General features: G+C 33.5%; 8 protein-coding genes across 8 annotated transcripts; 4 read left to right on the top strand and 4 right to left on the bottom strand.

Moving 5' to 3' along the window:
* Positions 1 to 236: 236 nt before the first annotated feature.
* On the bottom strand, positions 237 to 3,152 carry PHYBLDRAFT_70399 (C2H2-type zinc finger transcription factor; the record flags this gene model as incomplete). Its single annotated transcript, XM_018442274.1, has 2 exons — positions 237 to 1,591; positions 1,661 to 3,152. The coding sequence occupies 2 exons, from the start codon at positions 3,150 to 3,152 to the stop codon at positions 237 to 239; spliced, it is 2,847 nt and encodes a 948-aa protein (XP_018285081.1).
* A 1,606-nt stretch (positions 3,153 to 4,758) lies between these two features.
* Positions 4,759 to 6,196, top strand: PHYBLDRAFT_174749 (hypothetical protein; the record flags this gene model as incomplete). The annotated part of the gene is made up of 6 exons (XM_018437325.1): positions 4,759 to 4,780; positions 4,949 to 4,967; positions 5,035 to 5,050; positions 5,334 to 5,423; positions 5,673 to 5,715; positions 5,874 to 6,196. 6 exons carry the CDS (start codon positions 4,759 to 4,761, stop codon positions 6,194 to 6,196), a joined length of 513 nt encoding a protein of 170 aa, XP_018285080.1.
* Positions 6,197 to 7,583: 1,387 nt separating this feature from the next.
* On the top strand, positions 7,584 to 8,759 carry PHYBLDRAFT_151984 (hypothetical protein; the record flags this gene model as incomplete). Its single annotated transcript, XM_018432799.1, has 1 exon — positions 7,584 to 8,759. The coding sequence occupies one exon, from the start codon at positions 7,584 to 7,586 to the stop codon at positions 8,757 to 8,759; it is 1,176 nt and encodes a 391-aa protein (XP_018285079.1).
* A 297-nt stretch (positions 8,760 to 9,056) lies between these two features.
* PHYBLDRAFT_151983 (hypothetical protein) lies at positions 9,057 to 9,975 on the bottom strand (the record flags this gene model as incomplete). Its single annotated transcript, XM_018432798.1, has 4 exons — positions 9,057 to 9,202; positions 9,266 to 9,368; positions 9,608 to 9,651; positions 9,771 to 9,975. 4 exons carry the CDS (start codon positions 9,973 to 9,975, stop codon positions 9,057 to 9,059), a joined length of 498 nt encoding a protein of 165 aa, XP_018285078.1.
* Positions 9,976 to 10,265: 290 nt separating this feature from the next.
* PHYBLDRAFT_151982 (hypothetical protein) lies at positions 10,266 to 11,109 on the bottom strand (the record flags this gene model as incomplete). Its single annotated transcript, XM_018432797.1, has 5 exons — positions 10,266 to 10,274; positions 10,339 to 10,616; positions 10,692 to 10,742; positions 10,797 to 10,866; positions 10,927 to 11,109. 5 exons carry the CDS (start codon positions 11,107 to 11,109, stop codon positions 10,266 to 10,268), a joined length of 591 nt encoding a protein of 196 aa, XP_018285077.1.
* Positions 11,110 to 12,716: 1,607 nt separating this feature from the next.
* Positions 12,717 to 13,912, top strand: PHYBLDRAFT_151981 (hypothetical protein; the record flags this gene model as incomplete). Its single annotated transcript, XM_018432796.1, has 4 exons — positions 12,717 to 12,776; positions 12,943 to 13,113; positions 13,605 to 13,764; positions 13,818 to 13,912. 4 exons carry the CDS (start codon positions 12,717 to 12,719, stop codon positions 13,910 to 13,912), a joined length of 486 nt encoding a protein of 161 aa, XP_018285076.1.
* Positions 13,913 to 14,821: 909 nt separating this feature from the next.
* Positions 14,822 to 16,460, bottom strand: PHYBLDRAFT_79792 (hypothetical protein; the record flags this gene model as incomplete). Its single annotated transcript, XM_018443507.1, has 3 exons — positions 14,822 to 15,808; positions 15,934 to 16,188; positions 16,365 to 16,460. 3 exons carry the CDS (start codon positions 16,458 to 16,460, stop codon positions 15,170 to 15,172), a joined length of 990 nt encoding a protein of 329 aa, XP_018285075.1. The 3' UTR covers positions 14,822 to 15,169.
* Positions 16,461 to 16,743: 283 nt separating this feature from the next.
* On the top strand, positions 16,744 to 17,750 carry PHYBLDRAFT_70394 (hypothetical protein; the record flags this gene model as incomplete). Its single annotated transcript, XM_018442273.1, has 2 exons — positions 16,744 to 16,771; positions 16,972 to 17,750. The coding sequence occupies 2 exons, from the start codon at positions 16,744 to 16,746 to the stop codon at positions 17,748 to 17,750; spliced, it is 807 nt and encodes a 268-aa protein (XP_018285074.1).
* Between the last annotated feature and the right edge of the window lie 5,598 nt (positions 17,751 to 23,348).

Here is a 23,348-nt window from a genome sequence, read left to right as displayed (position 1 = left end):
TGGCTCGTCAAAAACGATGATTAAGTACTTGTTGAGAAGTAAGAGTAGAAATTCCAATAAGAGCCAAACTTGCTCAAATTGATCACATATGCATCACCAACCTTTGTGTACATGTCAAGAATGCGAATCATCTTTAGTTCTTCCAGCGGTGTAGACATACCAGAATATTCTCACACAAGTAAATAGTTATTCTTTCGAGCAATGTCAGTAGGAAGATCTATGTGAAGATGAATCACTTAGAAAGAAGAAACCTTTCCAATAATTGGATGAATGGTTTGGCTTCCACTGTGCATGAGCATGAACAAGGCAAAGGTATCATCACAAAGTTCACTGTTTACAATGCTACCATCATTATTGTTATCTGCAAACTCTCTGGAACCACCAAACAAACTATTCCAAAACTTGTGAACACTAGCAGTATTATCAATATATGCCTTAACACCTTTTCCACAAGACAATCTTAGTCCATTTTCAATGGGCCATGAACCGCCATCAAGGATATGTCTCATCATAGTTTGCTTCGCAAACTTTAGACCAATATCCTTAGAGGTATTAAGCTTGTTGGTGTGGAATAGGTGTTCACGTATATGCTTATTAAACTGCTCACCTTTTTCCATTTCAAAATGCAAGGGGGTGCCAAATCTCCTGATGTTGTCTGGAAGGTGTGTCAATAATTGTGCCTTAAGTTTTGATGTGTATGGGTTATGTCCATTGAGCTCGCAGTTTTTATCATAAACCAGAAGCTGTTTGATAAGACCTTTAACAGCGGTGTCAACTTCATGAATATATGTTTCTAGATCAGACTCTATGGCTCTAACAAATACAAGTGAGCAAAGTTGACCAAGTTGGATAAAACATGGAGTAATGTTTTTTAATACAGGATTACCAGTAAATTTTATCACTAAAATGACTAGAAGAATCTGTATAAGACATTTGTAGTCTCTGCCAAGGTAGGAACCGCATCCACTAAGCAATCTTGTGAACTTTTGAGACATGCCTTTGGATTGCTCATAATTCTTCAAATATCCCATAAGTTGTCTTAATTCATCTTTCTTTACCAGCACTGAATTTACCAAATCATTTATTAGGTATTCTGCAATACCAAGGAGAATAACATGCAAGATCTCTACGGGTGTGTCTTGCAATGGATCAAATGATTGTAAATCCAGTAGGATATGTGTAATGGTATTCTTAAACCTGAGAAATTCAGCCGTGTGCTTGTCATAAATCAAAGAAATGTCTGGGATTACGATGAGCTTATCCAAAGAGGGTGCAGCAGCAATATAATGTTGCTTTGTTCTGTTCTTGTGCCGTTTGGTGTAGTAATCTTCATCCTTTAAATTTTCTACCTTTCTTTGTAGCTCGACATAACATATTCTGCATGGGTATAGTGATGTGGGACCAAGTATATCACACAACATAGAATGACATGGCATGTCAGCTTCAATCCAAACAAGAGGAGCATAGGCCAAGATAAATTCTTTGTACTCATGAGAGTACATTAAAATGCCACCTTCCATTAGTTGTACGTCTTTGACGATTGTTGGTAGCATAGAAGCTCCAGTCACACCCTTCTTCTTTCGAATCCCACCTATGAAGTAAATATTATCAATCGAATTTCTCTCATCAAAAGTCATTGCGGCACACCTCATAGATCAACATTCATACGGGTTTGATTGTACAGTCGTATTTCCAGATGTGTCATCTGTAAAAAGTGAAATAGGTGAAATCGCCACTCTATAGAATAATCTGTGGTTGGACTGTACCCGATGTTCTTCAGAAACATGCCTCCTCATAAAATGTGATATCCCAAGCAGTGAAGAATGCAAAGAAATCAAAGAACTGACAGTAGTAGGTGAAATACTGTAACAAAGAGAACTACTGGGAGTAGGTAAGACAGAATCAAGTCTTTCAATTGGAATATCACTACAAGTGATTTCAATACCAAACTTTCCAGCTCCAGACGACCAAATGTTATATCCACAACAAAATATGTAAGAGTTTTTTATTGTATGAAAAGACTCTATTAAAAAACAAACATTATTTTGATCAGCTTTCAGCTTAACAACATCACCATGCCAGAAATCAATGTTATCAATAGTCCACATAGGCCGCTGGAATAATGGATGGGTTCTCCACTTTTCACCTTGTTGCAAGCATACTGCTTGATCTGGTGTTCGATCAGGTAGCAAGAAAATCTTCTTTGAGGTCTTGGGGTTGGCCGCAAGAAGTTTCAGGTGTTCTGAAGGTAAATTAAAACAGACTTCCATTTGTGTGCCATCAGATAAATCGAATTTTACAATCTTTGACTTAAAAACAAGCATTGTAGACTTTTTTCTCTTTTGAAAGTTTAACAATGCATCAAAACGCGGTAATGTAAAGGGTATCTTAGTATTGATAGCTTCCTCTTGCAGTTTAAGCACAAGATTCATAGCAAACAGAATCTTTTTAATAATTCTACGAGAAAGCATATCATTATCACCATCGATTAGAGCAAGCATAATCATGGTTTGAAGGTTCTTAAATGGATAATTTTTAGGTACAAAGCTTTCCAAATTCTCAAAAGACAAAACTCCATTTGCAAATACATTAACGTCTTCCTCCACTGACAAGCTAATACTTTCTGCAGACGTGGTCATGCTGCTCAGTATAGCTTCATAAAGGTAATTTCCAGTATCTAAATCAGCAAAGTTTCCATTTTTTCCATTGTCATTCTCATTCTCACTTTCATCACTTATCTCAGTGTCACTAACATCACTGTCAATGACATTGAATTCAGTTATATCCTCATCCAAGTCAGATTCAAATATCTCATTTTTAGATATAGAATCTTTGTTGGATTGGTCCATGTTAAGTTGATTCTGGAGTGCTGCTCCAACATAGGCCTCAACATTTGAAAGAATCTCATGTATATGATGGTACTCTTCCAAATGTCGTTTTAGATTCCAGAGAGATTTAAAATCTTTCTCGCAATGTGTACAGATTTTTCCAGCTTCAGCAAGACTGAAGTTGTATTGCCCAGGTTGTCTAGGAGTAGATACTAATACTCTTCCTGAAGCGTATTTCTTTCTTTTTTTTTTGAATCCATTAATGTTTGTAAGTGTAAATGTAAAAGTAGATTCAATAGAGAGAAAGTCAAATTTACTGTACATGTGTTTATATAAATTTTCTTAGTGTGATAGCATGGACTTGAATATTTTGGTGAACCAATTACATTTGATTATTCTGTTGCAAATTTGGACGTCCATAGAAAAAAATGAAAAAAAAAATCACACCAAGTGAATCTTGACTCAAAACAAAGTCTTTTATTATTATTATTTCTTCCATCATAATCAGGTAACTAATGATGCTAATAGTTTTAGTTTACAGTCGTGAAACATAAAATTTGGCTGTTTTATATTTCTGCTATTTATTTCATAATACACCCTTACACTTCACTTTACTCAATCTGCTAAATTCAATAAAATCTTTTTAATATAATGCCTAGACAACAAAGCAGTAAACCTCACAAGCCATTTGAAAGGCTTTCAGAAGTTGAAAAAGGAATCTTAATTGGACTTCATGAAGATGGCATGAAGATTTCTGACATTGCAAGGAAAAAGGGAATACCAAGAACTACTGTCACGCGTATCATAAAAAAATACAATGAAACCGGATCTGCTACTAATAAGAAGCCAACAGGAAGACCTTCTAAATTAACTGCTAGAGATAAAAGACATCTCTTCTTGGATGTCAAATTGGATCACCATCAAAACTTGGTTGAGATAGCAGACTTGATTAAGGAAAAGACTGGAAAAAAAGTCAGTACAAAAACTATCAGCCAAACGTTGCAGAAGATGAATCTAGTCTACTGTGTAACCAAATCAAAGCCTCTTCTAACTAAGGAGCACATTGCCAAACGTCGTGCTTGATATAGAAAAATAAAAGGTTGGAAAAAACAGTGGGATACTGTCATTTGGACAGATGAAGCAACCTTTACCCTTTTCAAGAAAAATGGTTGTAGTCATGTATGGCGGAAACCAGGAGAGAAATATCATCCAGACTGCTTGACTCCAAAGGTTCCAGGAAATGGAGGTTCTGTATTGCTTTGGAGATGTATTTGGTCTGGAGGAGTTGGACCACTGGTTATGCTTAAGGGTAACATGAATGCCTCATTGTACAATGAAGTTCTGGAGAAGGAATTCATACCCTTCTATCAAAGTCTTCCTAATGTAGAAAAGGGAGACTACCTTTATCAAGAAGATAACGCGAGTTATTATAAGGCTACCTTGGCAGAAAAGTTCAAGAAAGACCTTGGATTGAAGATTTTGGAGTGGCCTCCTAACAGTCTGGACTTGAGTCCTATTGAAAACATCTGGGGTCTTCTTGATAACAAAATCCGCGCAAGACGACCTCAGCCTACCACATTGCAACAATTGGAAAATGCTTTGCAAGAAACGTGGAAAGCAATTAGTGTAGAGACTTGTATGACGTTTTGCCTTAATATGCAAAATCGTCTATCTGAACTTAAGATGCATAAATTTAGACCAATCTCTTATTAAAGCTTGTTCAATTTTTTTTCAATTTATCTATTACATCCTATACAGTTATCTGTGAGAGTACCAGAGATTTATAGAACTTTACTATCTTTTATCATAAATTTAAAGCTACAATATAAGTTGAAGAGTCTTGGCGGGGGTTAAAAATGACCAAATATTCTGTCAGAAGTCTGTATAATTACTAATATATTACAATATCATATGTTATCTCTTGGCTTATATGAATGACTTGCAAAAAAAAGGTATGCTAAACATTATTTTTCTTATACAATTACTAATCAAGTCTCATCTCATCTTGAAATAGAAAAAGGCCTTCATCTGCCAAAGTTTCAAAGATAAGAATATTAATACAAATAATATGTGTATGAATTAAATATTGACATAAACAAATATTTTTTTCTTTGCTTTAGTTCTGTTTGTTATTAAAAGGTAAGTCATTTAAAGTATTCAAATTTTAACATTACAGATTCTAATCATTTTTTTTTGTTATGTATAGATATGAAACACTTGAGGTACAACAAGATTTAGCAACATTTTTCATAGCTTGTTTTTTCTTTCCCTTTTGCTGTAAATGCTATTGAAGTAGCCAGCTGTATTCCTAACTGCTAGTGCCTAAAAAAAAGCCTGCCAACCCTGCAATAGCTGCTATTGCAGGGCCAGGGGTAGGGGTGGCCTGGCATTGTATGGCCCCGATATTTTCAATCCACAAAAATAAATAAATAAAATATTTTTTCAACCAAATTTGTTTTTGCAAGCATTCTATTTTTTTCCCCAATTTTGAACTATTTTTAAAAGTCTGAATCCTTAAAAATAGGTCTTCCCAATAAGGCAATTGATTCACGGGGGTACAAGAAAGCTATTGTTACACCCAAAAAATCTCCTGTGGTATAGTTTATATAATATGAATATTAACAAAAACAAATGTATATCTTACTCTAGGCTTATTTATTATCATCATTATCAAAGATAAGTTATTGGAAACAACTCTTAAAGATTGCAGCCACTAATCATTCTTGTCATCTATATAGGTTTGAAACACTTCAAGCTCAATAAAATGAAAAGATCCTATCCATAGCTTTTTTATTTTGTAAATTGTATTGAAGTAGCTAGCTAGCTTTTTATTTATAATAATAGCTACTAGTACCAGAAGCTCATGTCTACCCTGCAATAGCAGCCAGTACTAGGCTGATACTAGTAACCTAGTATTTTATGACACCCATATTTTCAACCCACAAAATAAAAATAAAAATATTTTTTTCAAACCAAAAAATATTTTGTCAGAATTCTATTTTTCAAATTTGATCTATTTTTAAAATCGTGAAGTTTCAAAAATAGTAAATCCAAAAAAGGAAATCGAGCTACCATCATACAAAACAGTCCTTTGTAACACTGGAAAAATCTCCCATGGTGTTTTGTTGATGTTTAACCTCAAGTCCAATGGTTGGTGTGGTTTCCGTATATTTGCATACCTGAAAGAGGGTAGAGAGAATCAATTTCCTTTGGTGAAGAAGATGTTGGCCACAATGGTAACCCATGGTAAACTTTACAAGCACAACTTTGGCATGGATGTTGCTGAAGTGACAGAGATCATTGCCTTTGGCTCCGAGATTGACTCTGCTCTTGAGAAAAATATCCCATATTGCCCTTTCTCTATGTAGTTTTCTGCACCAGACTGTGCTCAGATAATAGCTGACACTTATAACAAGCCTGTTTGTGTGTATTCAAACAATCGGAGCATCTTGCCTGTAACTTTTCTTTCTCTCCATGATTGGAAGCCTCTCAAAAGAAAGTTATTGCCAATAGTCTTGCATCATATACATGGGTGCCACTGGACAACAATCAAAGTGAAGCCTCATGTACATCGGTCTTGGCCTGATATAAATGCACTGTATTTTGATGCTATCTATAGAGAGAATATTATTAACTGCTTTTCCACAAGTTGAAATCATTGGGGTCAGTTCCCAAAGAACAAGTCTTATCTTTTAATCTCCATTACTACAAGCACTACAATTACTACCACTGCCACTAACTTTTCTACAAATTCTCCTGTAAATTCTTCTGATATTATTGACCCCACACATATATAACTTATCTATCTTTCTATCTTTTAATATACTTTACTCCTATTTTTTTCTTTAATTTTAATGTTACATGTAAAACCCAGATATAAATATTATTGATATCCAACTAATTGGAAGACTATATAATTGGCTTTTATTTTTTGGAGTACAAAGTCTGTATATTTATAAGCAATCTGATTAAGATCATCATCCAATCACAGACGTAAATTTTACCATAAAAGATGTAAAACAGAAATGACACATAGCTTTTCATAGATCTCTGTCTTAATTCAAACGCTAAACCTTGGATATTTTGCTGTATTGCTGAAAAAATATGTACAGCTCTATATCCAAAATTTGAAGTTAATTTATTATGTTTTGGTTGAATAAACAAGCAAAATATATACTTATTTTCACGTCTTTAACCATTCAAGATAGATTGTTTTTGCTAATAAATATCTTTTCTACATAATAATATAGTCTAAAACTTTTACTGACACGTTTTCTTACTATTTTCTATTGATATAAAGTATTTGCAAGTGGTTTTTACTAATATTTTCAAATTGTTGTTTTTTTGTTTAATCTTTTACAAATAAAATGTACAGAGCTTTTGTAATTCACTCTTTAAAGGTGCTCTCCAGCATCCTCAGTATATTACCTAAAAAATTGTCGATTGGTTCAATTGACAAATATAGGAATGTCAGCTATTATTATAGTATTATTGTGATAATAGATGATAATAAATATCCAATAATTTAGTGAAAAATGAGCATTTATCTAAGCAATAACATAGTAATTACTGAGCTGGATCAATTCGTGGAGAAATAATAGAGTAATATTAAGAGCAAAAGATACTAAATCCAGCCACTAAAATGACAAGAGTAATTCTCATTGACAGCCATATAAATACTTTTCAATTAATACTGTTTTCTCTCATACAATTCCCTACAACCTTTCACAACCTTTTTCTATTTTTTTAACTACTATGAGTGCTTTTGATAACTACAACATACACAATTATGAAGACCAAGAAGGCATCGTACAAATGACAGTAACTCCTAAAGCAGGCCGGCGTACAGAATGGGACGACACAACTATAATGGTGTTGCTTCGCCTGATCATAGAGACAGAGTTTTATGTCAAGCATCTCAACGGTAACAGTAGAAGAAAGGCAAGCCTATGGAGCAATCTTCATGCCGAGTTTTGCATCAATCCCAATGTGATACGCTTTGCTGGTACTTCTGTGGAACACCAGTTTTCCCTGAAATACAGGGACCTTAAATATGTAAAGAAAAGATTCCAAACTGTCAAGAAGGAATTCCGCAAAGTTGTGACCAATATACAAAGATCTGGATTCAGTGGCCCTCCTTCTCAAGAGAGGTTTCAATTTTTTGATGCCATGAAAGAGATAACACTGTTGGACCCTAGTTTTTTCCCACCAATGATCATCAGTTTGTCAAGCATTTTGGTTGGAGCAAATGCAGCCCCAGTAATATCCGTCCGTCAAGAAGATGGAAGCACACGTTCCAACACCTATCTTTCTGGCCCTAATTTTGTCCCAGAAATTATGGATGCAATTGAATGCAGCGTTTCCCCTGTGACAGCAGACCTGGAGCTACTGCCAATTTCAGAAGGCAGTTTTGAGCCTAGCTCTCAGCTGTCTTACCAGTCCTCATTTCAACTCCCTTCCGCATCTGCGTCTGCAACTATGCCAGCACCAACACCAGTACCAACACCAGTACCATCATCATTGGCACCAGAAACGGAAAACAGAAGAATGATGCAACGTGAGTTCCAGTCTGCCTTCTTGAGAAATTCCAAGAGACAGACTGCTATCTTTGATGAGACTTTCACCTCCTTAAGTTCGCAGTTGGAGGAGGTAAAAGATGCCTTTGTCTACTCAGTAGAATGCCAGTATATATACGCTGTGTCATTTCAGGAGGCACGTCACTTGGACAGGGTATCAAGAGACAATAACGCAAGAGAAGACGTCCTCGCAAGAAAGCAGATTTCCAGGGACAATCTTCTCAGCAGAGAAATAATCGCAAGAGAGGAAAGAGAAGCAAAAGGCAAATTGTTAGCCATTTTCAAAAAAAGTGCAGATACAATTACACAGTATCTTTCTGCTTCTTCTACTTCTCCCAATAATGCATCTTACTAATATATTTCTCTTCTATGTCTTCTTCTCTTTATATACATGAACAACATATCTTAATTTTTTTCTACTTTTTTCTATGCCTTCTTTCCTTCTTTTATGTATTTTTTTTCTTTCTCTTATGCCCTCTTTCTTTTATGCCTTCTTTCTTTTTTTTTATGCTCTCTTTTTTTCTTTCTTTATTCTATCAATAAAATATTTTAAATCTTCTTTCTTATCATGGTTATCCTTAAATAAAATATTGAATAAAAAAATTAAACGTTTAATAAAAAAATTAAATTTTACAAATATTTTGAAAAGAAATTAAAGAGTATCTTTCACTTGATCACGTCTAAATCTTCTCTCAGAAGCAGTTTCAGTCTCTATACAAGAATTATCCATTTCAGCATATGGATCTTCAAAATCCTCATCATCATTGTCAGCATCATGTGCCTCAAAGCTGGCACCGTCTGTATTGTCAGCTCAAACAAACTAATCCATGATAGTTGTGTTTCTCTGCAGATTGGCCTCACCTGCTCTTAATAGCTCTTCGAGATATACTTTGCTGTTGCCAAAGGTGATACACATGTTGTGCAAAATGCAACATGTAGTTATGACTTTTGCCATTGATTCTGGCTGCATGATAAAAAGATGCTTGAACATGAATCTCTATCTAGAGACAAGCAACCCAAAAGCATTTTCAATTTTAAATCATGTTGCTGATTATATATTATTGAACTTTTTCTTCTCTACCGTCATGTCATTGACTTTATGATAAGAAATAAGACAATGCTTTAAGATATGAAAAGCAGAGTCTTTTTCAAATATATATAAGTTTAATTAGCTTTATAGAGTATTTATATAATATACATTACCTCCAACAATGTATGATCTTGGATCACAAAACAGCTCTCTAGGACTGTAAATTATATTTTGATATAAATTACTAGTCTTGAAAATAAATGTATTGTTTTGGCTTCCTAAATACAAGAAAGTTTAGTAAAAGTAATTACATACATATTGTTATATAATATTTACTGGCCAATCCAACTCTTATATCTGTAAATCTTTTTTTGTGATCGCATACAGCCATAAGAGCCATAGAGACATTGCTGTGCTGATCCAACCAGCTGTTACCAAATAAGGATGGCTTTTGAATTACAATTAGCTTCCCATCCACAGCGCCAATGCATTCATTAAGGTGCTGGTATTCCGATCGGACTGAAGGTGTTGTATCCAACATAATCGTAGATTTAAATTAAAAGTACAGACACTCAATAAATACATACATTGAGTTACCGACAACTAGTAACGATACTAAAAGATATACCTTCCCTTATACAAGGAAATTACGTAAAGAACATACTAAGACTCTAGTCAATAACACTAAAAACATAAGAACTAAATCATAGAAGATAATGGTAGAGAAACAGACATTACATGATATCATCATATCATCACCAAGCTAAATACAATGTCTATATAAACGCACAATACTAATAGCAATAGAATAGCATCTCTTTTCTGATTCTTTCACTTCTTCTAATAAAACAAAGTCTCACCGTACTCTCGTCTGCACTTGTTTTATTTTATATCTTATTTTTACCTCATACATAACAGAAGGAACAGCAAATCCATCTATAATTTTTTGACTTTCCTCAAGTGTTGCTGGCCATCTTATTGTTGTCTTCAAAAAGGATCGAATCATGCCATTTACGAATCTATTGGTAAAGCGACTGTAGGATCCATGGCTCACCGTTAACAGCTCTAGTGCTATTCTGTACCCAAAGTGCATATTGCTCAGATGCCAAAGAACAACAGCAATCTGCTTCCACACGAGGTGGCTAATCTTGCTCCTTTCCTCAGAGGCTTGGTACTCAGGGTCTCATCTGAGAACATTCACAATCACATTAAATGTCTCTCTATTTACTTGATAATGTGCCCAAAAGCTATTGGGACCAGTTTCATCGTGCAGGTAGGGGTGGCGATATGTCCACCAATGGTTTGTGCCTCCATTCAGGTTGTTTCAAATTCCACTTTGTTTCACAAGATGGACAGGGGGACCCAAGTAACAAGCGCACTGAAAATCGTCTACAGTCTGGACATTCTGGGCTAACATCATTACATTGTAAGCCTGAGAGAATAGCGTATATATAGTTACTGCTTGCTCTCTAATCTGTGTTATATGAGATACTTCAAGCTCTAAACAATTGTATTTATCAAGATCAATATTAGAGTTACGTTGAAAAGTGACATAAAATATTTTCTGCATAGTTGCCAACTCACGCTCAGCACTTGTCTCATTTTCATCATCACTATCATCGTAAACAGAATTACTGCTGTCAATGTAGCTGCTGGTATTGGTGTTGTTACTCATTTTAAGTATTGGGAAATTAAGAGAGTAAAAGGTATAAAAAAAATAACTAATATTTGATAGGTACATTAGTTATAAAATATATATTACTAAAATGCCACAAAAAAACCCAATCATTTATAAAGTCAAATTTAAATATTCATATAATAATAAGTAATATAGCTCTTGTCATTTTAGAGGCTGGATTTAGTATCCTTTATTCTTAATATTACTCTATTATTTCTTCGCGAATTGATCTAGCTCAGTAATTACTATGTTCTTGCTTAGATAAATGCTCATTTTTCACTAAATTATTGGATATTTATTATCATCTATTATCAGAGTATCACCAGACCCCCCAAGCCTAATAAAATGCTTCTTACAAACAAAAAAAAAATCATCTATTATCATAATAATACTATAATAATAGCTGACATTCCTATATTTGTCAATTAAATCAATGGACGATTTTTTAGGTAATACACTGAGGACGCTGGAGAGCACCTTAAACGTGATTCAAAAAATATTACAAAACAAAAAAATACTCACTTTATGCAGAAAAAATCAACGAAACCAATCATTTTGCTCTCATATTTCTATCTATTTTTTTGAACGAGTTATGAATTTTTAAAAATAAATAAAAATGAAAATGAAAAGTTACAGAAAAATGTTCTTCCACTTTTACATGATTTTTCTTAATGAATAAGAACAAGTGATTATACTGGATGGGGGCAGGGGGTGGCTGTTTTTTGGGGGACAGGGTGTTACACACAGAAACAATGGATGTCTGCTGGACAAGTTAAAAGTAGTCATGCCTCTAACTATCTGCCAGACTACTCACTATAAGCTTGTGTAACACTCTGTCCCCATCATCCAAAAACCCCCTGTCCCCTAAGATTTACATAAATGCTACTGCTGCAGATGCTCTAATTAATTGAAAATTTGAAAAATAAGATACTTCTTTTTTCAAATTTCTTTTGTTTTGTTACACTTAATTTAAGATTAAAATTTGAAAAAAAAGCCTTCAATATCCTTATAAAATATTTTTTTTTGGTTTTCTCAAAATGTATAAAGGTTGCTACTAACTACTTCTTTGTCATTGCTTATTAACGCTTTTAATAAGATAGTTACTTATGATTGGCTAATACTGAGACTGAGTATTAATTATAATCTGGTTCTGACAACATTTTATTATATGAATAATATCTAAATTTGTATTTTTCTATCATTTTCAAATTGATTAATTGATACTTTTTGGTTGTTTGCCACTTTACTCTGTGAGCACCTGTCACAAATACGTTGTATCAATAGCTAGTTATGCAGAAGGTTATAAAGATTTGTTGTCCTTAGATTGTGACATAATCTTGTCAAATATTTTACTATTTATTGGTCTTCTTACATGTAGCACACCTTTTTCTTTTTTTCACCTACATATTCCCATAGTTCAACAGTACCAGCTGGTAAGTAATCCTCATCCACTCTTTTTTTTACAAAGCATATAAGAATTTTTTTATGAATGTTTTGTATCCTGGCCAGTACTAATTATTTTAATAAGAATGGATTCTTAGGGGCCAGATAGAGTTATTTTATGTCAGCAAAAAGATTACCATTGGTGGTCGGTTAGAATCAAAATGTTGTCTTCTACCAGAAAACGCCATGCCCCTAAAATTAGCGCCCAGACTGTCCGTAAGGTTCCCCTTTATTTATTGAAAGTGATGATTTTACTCCTTTTGTCACTGGGAAGGATCTTCTGAACGAGGTGCGCGGATTTTTAAGAAGTGCCAATAACATGAGCAGAACCACAACAGAAACATAAGCTTTTACACATTTCTTTTCAGCTTCTGAACACTAACATAGCTTCTCTACAGTGGCTGTCAAAGTAGTGCCTCCAATAGCAATAAAAATTCACAACAAGACCTTGGTACCAACCAACAATTAGTATGTCATGCCAATAGAGATTTTTCCGATCTTAACTTCAAGCACGTTTCTTTGGAGCTAGGTTGTGTAAAAACTGGTTTGGGTGACCATGTAGCAAATAGGACAAAAGAGTTGCAAGAATCGAAGTTAAAAAATTCCAAAATGATGCAAAGCTTTTGCGATCAGATGATTGACTAATACAAGATTAAAGCAAACAAAATTTAAAATTGTGTCATTCATTATCAATGGTAAGCCAAAAAAAAAAGAAAGACCTCTTCTGCATAAGCTGATGCTTTTTTTTAAACACTTTTACTTATTGATTATTATTAACCAATATCTACAATCATTATACCTACGATATGTTCAATATTATTGCTCTTATACATTTTAAATTCATAATACAAAAAGTATTACCCCTCATATGATTACCCTTATATAATTTATTATTGAATTTACTTTTTTAAAATACTTAGAATATATTTATTGCGAACTGACATTTGCACATGCAATAAATGCTTTTTCTAATTTGTGAAAAAGTTCATTGAACTTGATGATAATATTTTCTGTCACCAGAAAAGTACCAAATATGCCCTTGACCAAAGGATGGTGGCCTTGCGTCGTCAAGCGAAAAGAAATTAGCTCTATTGAGTTTTAGCTCCCACTCATCAAATAATGCTCCTTCGAGTTTCGCATTTTCTAACTTGTCGTCTTACTCTCCAGAACTCAACCCAATAGAACAATTTTGGCCTGTTGTTAAGAGCAGTGTATAGAGAGATTTTATTTTAAAAAAATATATTCACATCAAATAATTTCAGATGCTAGCAGCCAAGCGGCCCAGTCATATTTTGAAGGATCTTCACACTATTCCGCTACACGTTTTGAGGACTACTTTGCTGGCCAACCTATTTAATAGACAATTATATATGCTACACCTTTTTTTTTCAAAAAAAAAAGGCACGACACTCTTTTCTCGAATTGTGTGACTTACGAATGTGTTTTACTGTATTTTCTCTCTCTTCTGGATGAATCAAAGTTAATTTTCAGATTCTCAACTTACTTTTTTTTTTAGACAAAAATGCAGACTTTTTAAATGACATCTTTAAACTGATCATTTAGAGGTTTTCCGTGGAGGTTTAAAGGAAGCCCACTTAAATAAGAGGGCCGATGTATATAGTATGTCACAAACATTGTCCTTATTGAGATTTTTGTATATACCCATCAGTCATTTGTAAACCTGGAAGAAGAAGAAAGAATTGGACCGAATAAGCGAGTAATAGAGATGAAGGTTACTTATTCCAGTATTCCTATTATCTTTTAAAGTTTGAAATATATCCAATTACACAATTATCTTTATGAATCGAGATCGCCGAAGTGCAATTTAGACACTTCTTAGGTGGACTATTATTAGTAGCCGTTGAAACTTATAAAAGCATGGATGTTTTTACGAAATGAAGGAGCTTGGTGCTCTATAAAACTCTCTTTGACAACTTTGTAATGTTTCTTTGGTGAACCAGCTCATTAATAAAATGTTGTAAAAATCTCACTAGATTTGTAATACTGGGTTTTGATATACTTGCTTTAAGAATATATATATATACAAATCTCTTGCCAAACCTTATAAGAATAATGAAGGTATATGATATCACTTATCATGAAGGATTGTTTTCAATCAATGAATTTTTTTTCTATTTTTTGATATCTATTGATTTCAGTACATATTTTCAATTAATCCCAAACGTGCTCTATCCAATAAGAGTATGAGCTTTTGTACAGGCGAGAATATGTCTTCTGTAATGCACATATTACTATAAGAAAAATAAAGGTATAATATTATTATTATTAATTAATTAGTTATTGTTATTCTCTTTAACAATATTCTGAGCAGAAACGATATGATACAGTGTTTACAATTATAGCAATAAAAACCAGCAACAGGGGATTTTGAAGCAAAGAGTAATGTTATAAGTACTCTATAAGGTAATGCTATTTTTTGGCGTTTTGTTTGTTTGTTTTTTGGGCTTAAGAAAATAGAAATACAAGATAAAGCTATTAAGTGTAGAATAAGGAATACGTAATAAGGATGAAGAGATTAGAGATAAGAAATAAGGGATACATTATAATGAACAAAACAACCAAGCCAAACCAAGTCAAGGCCCAGTAGGATTATTCATTCAGATCTGTCGCTATTTTCTCTGGTAGTATGTGCTCGTAGCGGTTGTCTACTGTCATATGAAGATGCCCGTGAAGCCATTTCCTCCATTCTGATATTGTTTTCTCGATGATTATGATTATAATTATTATTGTGATTACTATTGCTACTACTATTGCTATTGTTATTGCTATCATTATTATGATTCTGGTTTTGGTGACTATAGTCTGGTGGTGCTTCGGATGGTATTATGGACATTGGTAAGACATTGTCTGGTCCTTCGCTGTCATCTACTTGGCGTTGTCTCTGGTTGGGAAGAGAAACATGGGTCTCGCCGGGATGATAGTCCGGTAAGGCATCGATGGGTCCACTACCAGGGCCATATTCTTGCATTGCAGGACCAATCTCCAGAACAACATCCTGAGCAACTAAACCGTAGAGGGGAAGTGCTTCGCCAATATCCTGATTCACAGTTGCTTCTGGGTCGATTTGAATTACCTCAATTACTAAATCAATGTTCCAAGTCTTGGGTGATGTTCCAAGGCACAACTCCTGTATGTTGTCACTTTCTCGCAAACGCCGGAATCCCCACTTTATCTGTCGGCCATAGTCTTCAAAAGACATAATCTTTAGGCAGTCTTTAAGTTCATTATGGTACTAGATAAGAAAAAGAATAAGGAAATGATGATTCTTAATTGATAATATATGCATGTGTGTGTGTATACATGATAATTAAGCTCGAATAATAAGGAGTAAATTTTTAATTTCCTTTTTTTTTATACCTGTTCAACTCTTTCAGGATGTCTTGATCTTCTACGGGAGGACCAAAATCCCATAATCCCGGGGACAATAAGAATAAGAAGCGGATACCACAATGAAAGTCTAATAGCATTTGCAACCACGGCAAACACAGCAGCGAATACTACTAGTGCTACTGACCCGGCAAACAGTAAAGTATTCGGCCACAAATGCGGATACGTTCTGTGGGTGAGTTCTTGAATAACTGCCATACGTTCATTAAATGTTTCTTCGGGAAGCTATTATACACATACACATACACATACACATACACATACGCACGCGCACATTTATATATATTGAAATAAATGAGCGCGAGTAGCAATGAGGTTTGAAACTGAATGACCTTGAACAGCCTTTATCTCTTTATTTTATTTGTTTCCCTTTCTTCCTCCTTTCTTTTTTTTACACATACGTATTCTGCAAGTTGGTTATAGGATTGATATGGACCGTGAATCAATTTTGTTGAATTCCATCTTCGAATGACAATGACAAATAGTCCAAGGGCCATGATGTAGGCCGAGAAAAAAAAAGAAAACCAAAAGTATATATATATATATGAATTGGGGGATGTACGGACAACAGTGTTTGTTACGCGAACACCCCGTTCAAGTAATGGTCATTTTATTTTATTATTATATACATATACGGTATCTATATCTATATCTATATTTGTACTTGTCCTTGTATTTTTAAGTGGCCTTTACTCACGATATGATTTATAAACAACAAGGTAAAAGGATGATCGAAAATTTCAAAAGCATTTCTCATTAATATATATTTATGTATAAAATATGAAAGAAGAAGAAAAGAAATCTACAGGTAGATCGCTTGGTCAGAGATAAAATAGACCTTTTTTTATTTATTTAAATATATATACATGACTAAAGAAGAAGAATACAAAGAGAGAGAGAGAGAGAAAATAGATACAAAAAGACCATCAGTAAAGTCTTGCTTTCTAAACTTTCTTCTTCCTATCATATTCTTTTTATTTGATTTTACTTTTTATATAACAACCACAGCCTTCATCATCATCAACAGCAGCAGCATAAGAATGGCATCAAAAGACCCACTAGTTAGGCCAGTACATTGTTCCTTATCGTCCTGTGTGACAAATGATAGTACAGATTCATTCAGTGTGTCAACCCCATTGGATGCCTCTCCAACAGCTCCCCATTCGTCACCATTTTCGATTATTACGGTTGTCTCAACCGATGAATTCTCCTCTAGCCCATACATCCCTTCTATCGTGGCCGGTGTGTCACGACATAGGCGGAATACCAACGACAACAGGTCGACTCAGACCGTTGATCCCATCAATCCATCCACAACTCTAACAACACAGTCTCATTCTAATCAAGATGCCTTAATGATTCCCAATCCAGAGTTTGAATACGCCAATAATGCCTCGACATCTCTTTCTCCTTTTCCTTCTTCCTCACGCCCAATTCCTACTACTCAAGACAATCCAATGTGGACACGTATAAAAAATCGAATTATCAAGAAAACGAGAAAATCAGAACCTCACTATGTGACAGGTAGTGTGACTGATACATATTCCAAGAGCGAGTGTGAAGATCAAATGATGGAGCCAGTATCGAATCAACCCACACAGTCATTGAATTCAGAAAGTAATAGCTGTGGTAATCGCAGTGGTAGTGGTAAATGTAGTGATAGTCGAAGTGTCAGTGGTAGATGTGGTGGCAGTGGTTGTGGCAGTAATAATAGCAATAGTAGTAGTAACCCAAAAAGGCAGAGGTTGTCTATTTCTTGGCTTAATAATATAAAGACTCACTTGTAGGTTAGGTCTACCTCCTCTATCATTGTCCATATAAAAGTATAAAAATATACAAGTACATAAATAAATAAATAAATAAATAGATCTATAAAAGTATAGAATGTAAAAAAAAATTGTGTCAGCCTTTCTTTCATTTTAACTTCTTGTTCTACTTTGTAAAGCGAATAGCCCGCAGCACACATTACTATGGCTTATACATACAAGATTTTAACAATACTTGTCAAATATTTTTTTGTACATTATCTGCATTTTGTATTAAAAACCCATATATTTATTTTGTAAACTGTCATTCCAAAATATATATGTATATGATGTGATATATATATATTGTCTTGTGAATTTGAAAATTGCCTGTCTTGACATATATATATATATAACATTTGTATGTATCTATATCGTATTAGATTGAAGATCTGGACCACCCTTTTAGGACAAGTAGATCGATGTAGATAAAAGAAAAATCTACTCACTTTTGAAAGAATTACGATTCTTGGATCTTTTCAAATGATTTGCAAATCTGATTATTATTATTTTGGTTGGTAAAAAAAAAAAGGTTTTTTCTTTACAATAACCAAATATATGTGTATAATATTATTGCATGCTTTTCAAAGTGAACAGGCGGAAATTGGGTGGGAAAGGCCTGAGAAGATAGAATTATACACAATAAGCACATATCGACATACCTGCGTGCATACATATGTACATGTACATGTTGGTCTATATTTACATTTATACAACAAAATACTCACGCACTACATTACACTAAACACATATACTCTACCAGCATATAATATAGTCAGCAATATCACAAAACCATGTAACAAAATCCAGCAATTAAAATATCATTACAAGAAATAGACTTTACAAAATTTCATTTGTGAAATAATACGATGATAAAATTGACATTTTACAATAACATCACATTAAAATTATTACTTTATTTTCATTTTTATTAAATGATTAAAAAAATAAGATACTTAGATCTTGAGGACGGGAACGCGTAGGATACGATAGACTGCGTAAGCTACGAACTTAATGTCCGCTTAAACATTTCCGATATTGATCACATAATGGTGAGACAAAGATGGTTTTATCGGAGCAATATATTTAATATTATTTATTAGAAGAACTTGTGGTATTTGCTCGAGTGATATGAATGTATTGAATGTTTCCTTATTTCTTTAAAAAAATAATAATAAGCTACTACAAATATCATGGCATATATTTATCTTCTATTTTTTGTTTTGAATTTAAACTTACAGTACAGGGATTAGCGACCTGACAAATTAACGCCATTATTTATTTAATATCGGGTTTCATTGTTTTTTTTTTAGTGGTATGAAGCTAAAAGTTTATAGATTATAAGAGCCTACAGTCAAATATTATTGAAAAATTCATATAGCTGTTGCTTTTATCTGCCCTATACTCTTTTCTACACCTTTTTTTCTCTTTTACATTGATAGCTGATTACGGTTATTGTTACTCCTTATTATGACTCTGATTTTTGGATTAATTTTTTTTTCGCTCATTAAAAATAATAATAATTTTTTCTCTCTTTCACACAATCGCTCTTTGTAAAAAAAAAATATTAAAAACTCATTTGATTCGCTCATCTCTATTCGTCTATTTAAAAAAAAATAGTCAATTCACTCAAGGTTTAGAGAAATCATATATATATATGTATTAATAATACGAATTAGCCTATCTTATTGTTGATCCACTGTTTTGGGTCTCAATGTACGGTATAGTTGGGACGAAAGCAAAATAATAGAATGTCTTTGATTGACAACAGCAGGGTGAAATCATATTTTCCCTGTTTTTTTTTTTGTTTGCCGTTTCAGGGAGGATAAAAAGAATTTGTCTTTTGGTTAATTGTCATTATATATATATCAAATTGAAGTATTTTCTCTTTATGTGTCTGTCGTGTATATATGTATATTGTGGGAAGATGTCTTGAAGAAAGATTGCTTGAATGTATATACAAAATGTATCAAAGTCAAATATCAATTACCATAATCCAAGCCCCCCTTTTTTTTTTTACAAAAAATAAACGATATCATAAAGAAAGTCTTAAATGATAATTGATTTTGCATTTTGAATTGTGAATAAAATAAAATAAAATAAAAGAATCACCATAGATACTTATTTTTAAGGAGATATTTATCTATCGAATATATTTATTTATTTATTTATTTATTTGAGTCTGATATTGCTGTAACCATAACAACAACAAGCATATATGTATATGTAACTACTTGCATGCATGTATATAGATAAAGATATATATATATGTACATATTATTTTTTCATTATTATTTTAATATTTTATTGTTAGGGTTGGTTTTATAACAAAACTTTCTTTGTTTCGCTAAAAAACAAAATATAGCCACAAATCAGGGTTTATTTCATATTACCTTTTGTAGCTTAACCGTCATCACCTTGAATTCTCAAAGTAAATCATTTGATATTTGACTTGATGGTATTTAGATCAAACAAAATGATCGAACAATGGACAACACACACACACACACACACACATATATATATATATATATATATATTGGCACTAAAATGAGAACATTAGTATTTATTAGACTCACACAATTCCGTGCCTTTGTTTCTTTTTCTTTTTACATAGAAATTAATCCAAAACTGGTCAGGACGGGCCAATCAAAATAAAGTATTTGGATTTGGATTTAGATTTGAATACCTAAACACACCATAGTCGTGTTCTCGCACTGACAACATGTCAATATAGCTACACTTGTATGTATATATATATATATATTAGGTATACACACAAATAATCAAATAAATAAGAATAAAATAGCCTTATTCTTTGGATTTTTTATTTACATATGGAATTTCCCTCCTCTAGATTCTTTTTTCTAGACTTAATAAGTATATATATCGTTAAAAAGGCTATTTGGAATAATATCGAATCAAATATATACATATTTGCTATTTTATTCTATTCTATTCTATTCTATTCAACTGTATTGTATTGTACTGTGTTTTGCTTTGTTTTAGTTTGGTTTAATTTTGTTTGGTCTGGTTTTTTTTCGGCTTTGCCACCACTGATATACCATACAGTCATTCTTGCCATCTATTTATCGTCTAATGTACATATGTACACACAGATACACACAGACACACACATATATATACATATGTATACTGCATAATTCTGCAGTCCATCTTGAATGACTTAAAGAAATCAATTGCGCAAAATGTTGAGCTTCTACAGATCATCCAAATAAAAATAGTTAATTAATAAGCAATAAAGCATTTACCCTGTATTGTATTATATTATATTTGACAAAAACAAATCAATGTTTACTGGTAAATTAAAGTAACCTGTAGCAACGAATGCTAACCTATGGCAACGTAAATTAAATTATTTTAGTATAAAGTATGTAATGAGTTATTGGCCAATATTGCACTTTGTAGATCAAAAGAAAAAGAGAGAAAGAGAGAGAGAGAGAGAAAGAAAAGGTTTAGTATCAAATGGCTGTCTTGTGAGATTATAAAAGATATGTATTTCTTATGAACTCTTTATCATAGCCAGCAGTTCATTTCTAGATATTTTGTGTTAATGAGATATACTTTCTTATTATTTTAACACATCCTCTCCTATTTGTTTTACAAGCATGCACGTCATTAATATAGGTGGACGATTGTAAAAATACTATCCGCCAAAGTTAGACACAAGGCAGTACATCATAATAAAATACAATACAATATATAAATAAATAAAGGTTAATCTCTCTCTCTCTGTATGTGTGTGTAAATGAGTGCAAATTGTATATATATACTATATTATACTGTATCTACAAACCAATCTTAACAAAACATAACGTATCTTGTACAATCACTCAGAACTAAGAAGAAGAAGAAGAAATATTGTAAGCAACTCCTTGAGAACAATTGTAATCTGACTCCTATTGTAAAAAAGAAAAAGACAACCCCCAGTGGCCTAATAGTCTATTTTTCTTTTTCTGCCTTTCTTCCTCTCTCTGTGTGTGTGTGTGTTAATGTCGTTTTTGAGATTCTGCATTGCTGCCAATTTACGACGCTACTCTATCCCTACCTCCTGAGGTCCCTACTAGTTTTTTTAAAATGCCCCTTGATTTGACTTTTGAATGCGTCCTTTCTCTCTTATCAACCTATTTTCATCAATTTATGAGCGAATGCAACTAAAAATCAATCTTTAGATCTCAAAAAATAATAATATTATATTTCACAATAGCTTTACCTTTGTTCTCATCGACAGATCTACCCCATCTATCTACATATATACATATATACATACCTACATATCTGTCTACAAGCTTATTAGCCCACATACCAATACGCCAACACACCAACACAACAGCACACCAGCACACCAAGATATCGACCTTACTTATCCTTGTAGGTATTAAAATTAAATTAAATTCTTTTCATCTCTTCTACTACAAAACAAAACAAAAAGCTAAAAAGCAAAAAAAAAAAGCAAAAAAAAACTAACTAAAATCAAGCTCATTAGAAACTTACAACCAGATCAATCAATAATGTCCAAATCAAGCTTTCCGATTTGGACAATCCTTCTATTGACAATAATACTGTCTCTCGTGGCCTTTTCATTTGGATACTATGTCATTCGAAAACGACTTAGAAGACCAAGAGCCGTGGGAGCGGACATGTCGTTCGAAAAACAAACTTCAATAGAGTCGTCCACAGCCTCCAACAGCCCAAGAGACATTCGTACAAGTGATGCTTACCCAGAAAAATATCGAAACAACATCACAATGTCTTCTTCTGTACTCTCACCAACCTTGAATGCCTCAGGATCATTCCTTGAAATAACCAAAAAATCTGCAAGCATTGTGTCCAGAGTGGAAGAGGAAGATCCAAATGCAATTATAATAGTATCCACAGCAGCAAAAACAGCACAACAGTCGGCAGAAAAAGTAGAAGTAGAAGCACCACTGCCACCACTACCAGTAGAAAAAGAAACAACATCAACTACAACAGTCGCACCATTGCCATCACTATCACAACAATCAAAGATGGAAAAAATATCAAAAGACAACATGATCGCCCTCCCCTTCCCACCTCCGGCAACTTCCTTTTTCTCAGATAAAATGGAATTAAATTCTGATGAAGCTAATGATATGTTTGCAAAATACATTATCCACACCGAACATTCACTATCATTATCGCCATCACCATCGTCGCCTTTGGCAATAAAGCCAGCGCAAGGGTTTGTATCAATCACCGTAGAAGAAAAGAAACAGCAAAAACAACAGCAGCAGCAATTCTTTTATTCTACATTTCAGCAAAAAACCGCAACCCTTCGATCCACACTGCGTCAATCCCTGCGTCGTAAAAAATCTACCAAAGCGTCTTCTATCCCTGTCAGTCAATTATTTGATGCATCATCATCATCCTCGTCAACATCCACGGCATCATCATCATCGTCAGCAATAGCAACATCAACGTCAACAGCTACAGCTGTAGGAACAGCAACTACATTAGCATCAATAACAAAGAAAGATACTGTCCCACCAGCTCGCCATAGTCGATTGCCACGTCCTTCAACAGCAAGAAGCTTTCAGT

The sequence above is a fragment of the Phycomyces blakesleeanus genome (genome assembly GCF_001638985.1).
Source record: "Phycomyces blakesleeanus NRRL 1555(-) unplaced genomic scaffold PHYBLscaffold_32, whole genome shotgun sequence".
Lineage (NCBI taxonomy): Eukaryota > Fungi > Mucoromycota > Mucoromycetes > Mucorales > Phycomycetaceae > Phycomyces > Phycomyces blakesleeanus.
This window is presented reverse-complemented; position numbering and strand designations above follow the sequence as displayed.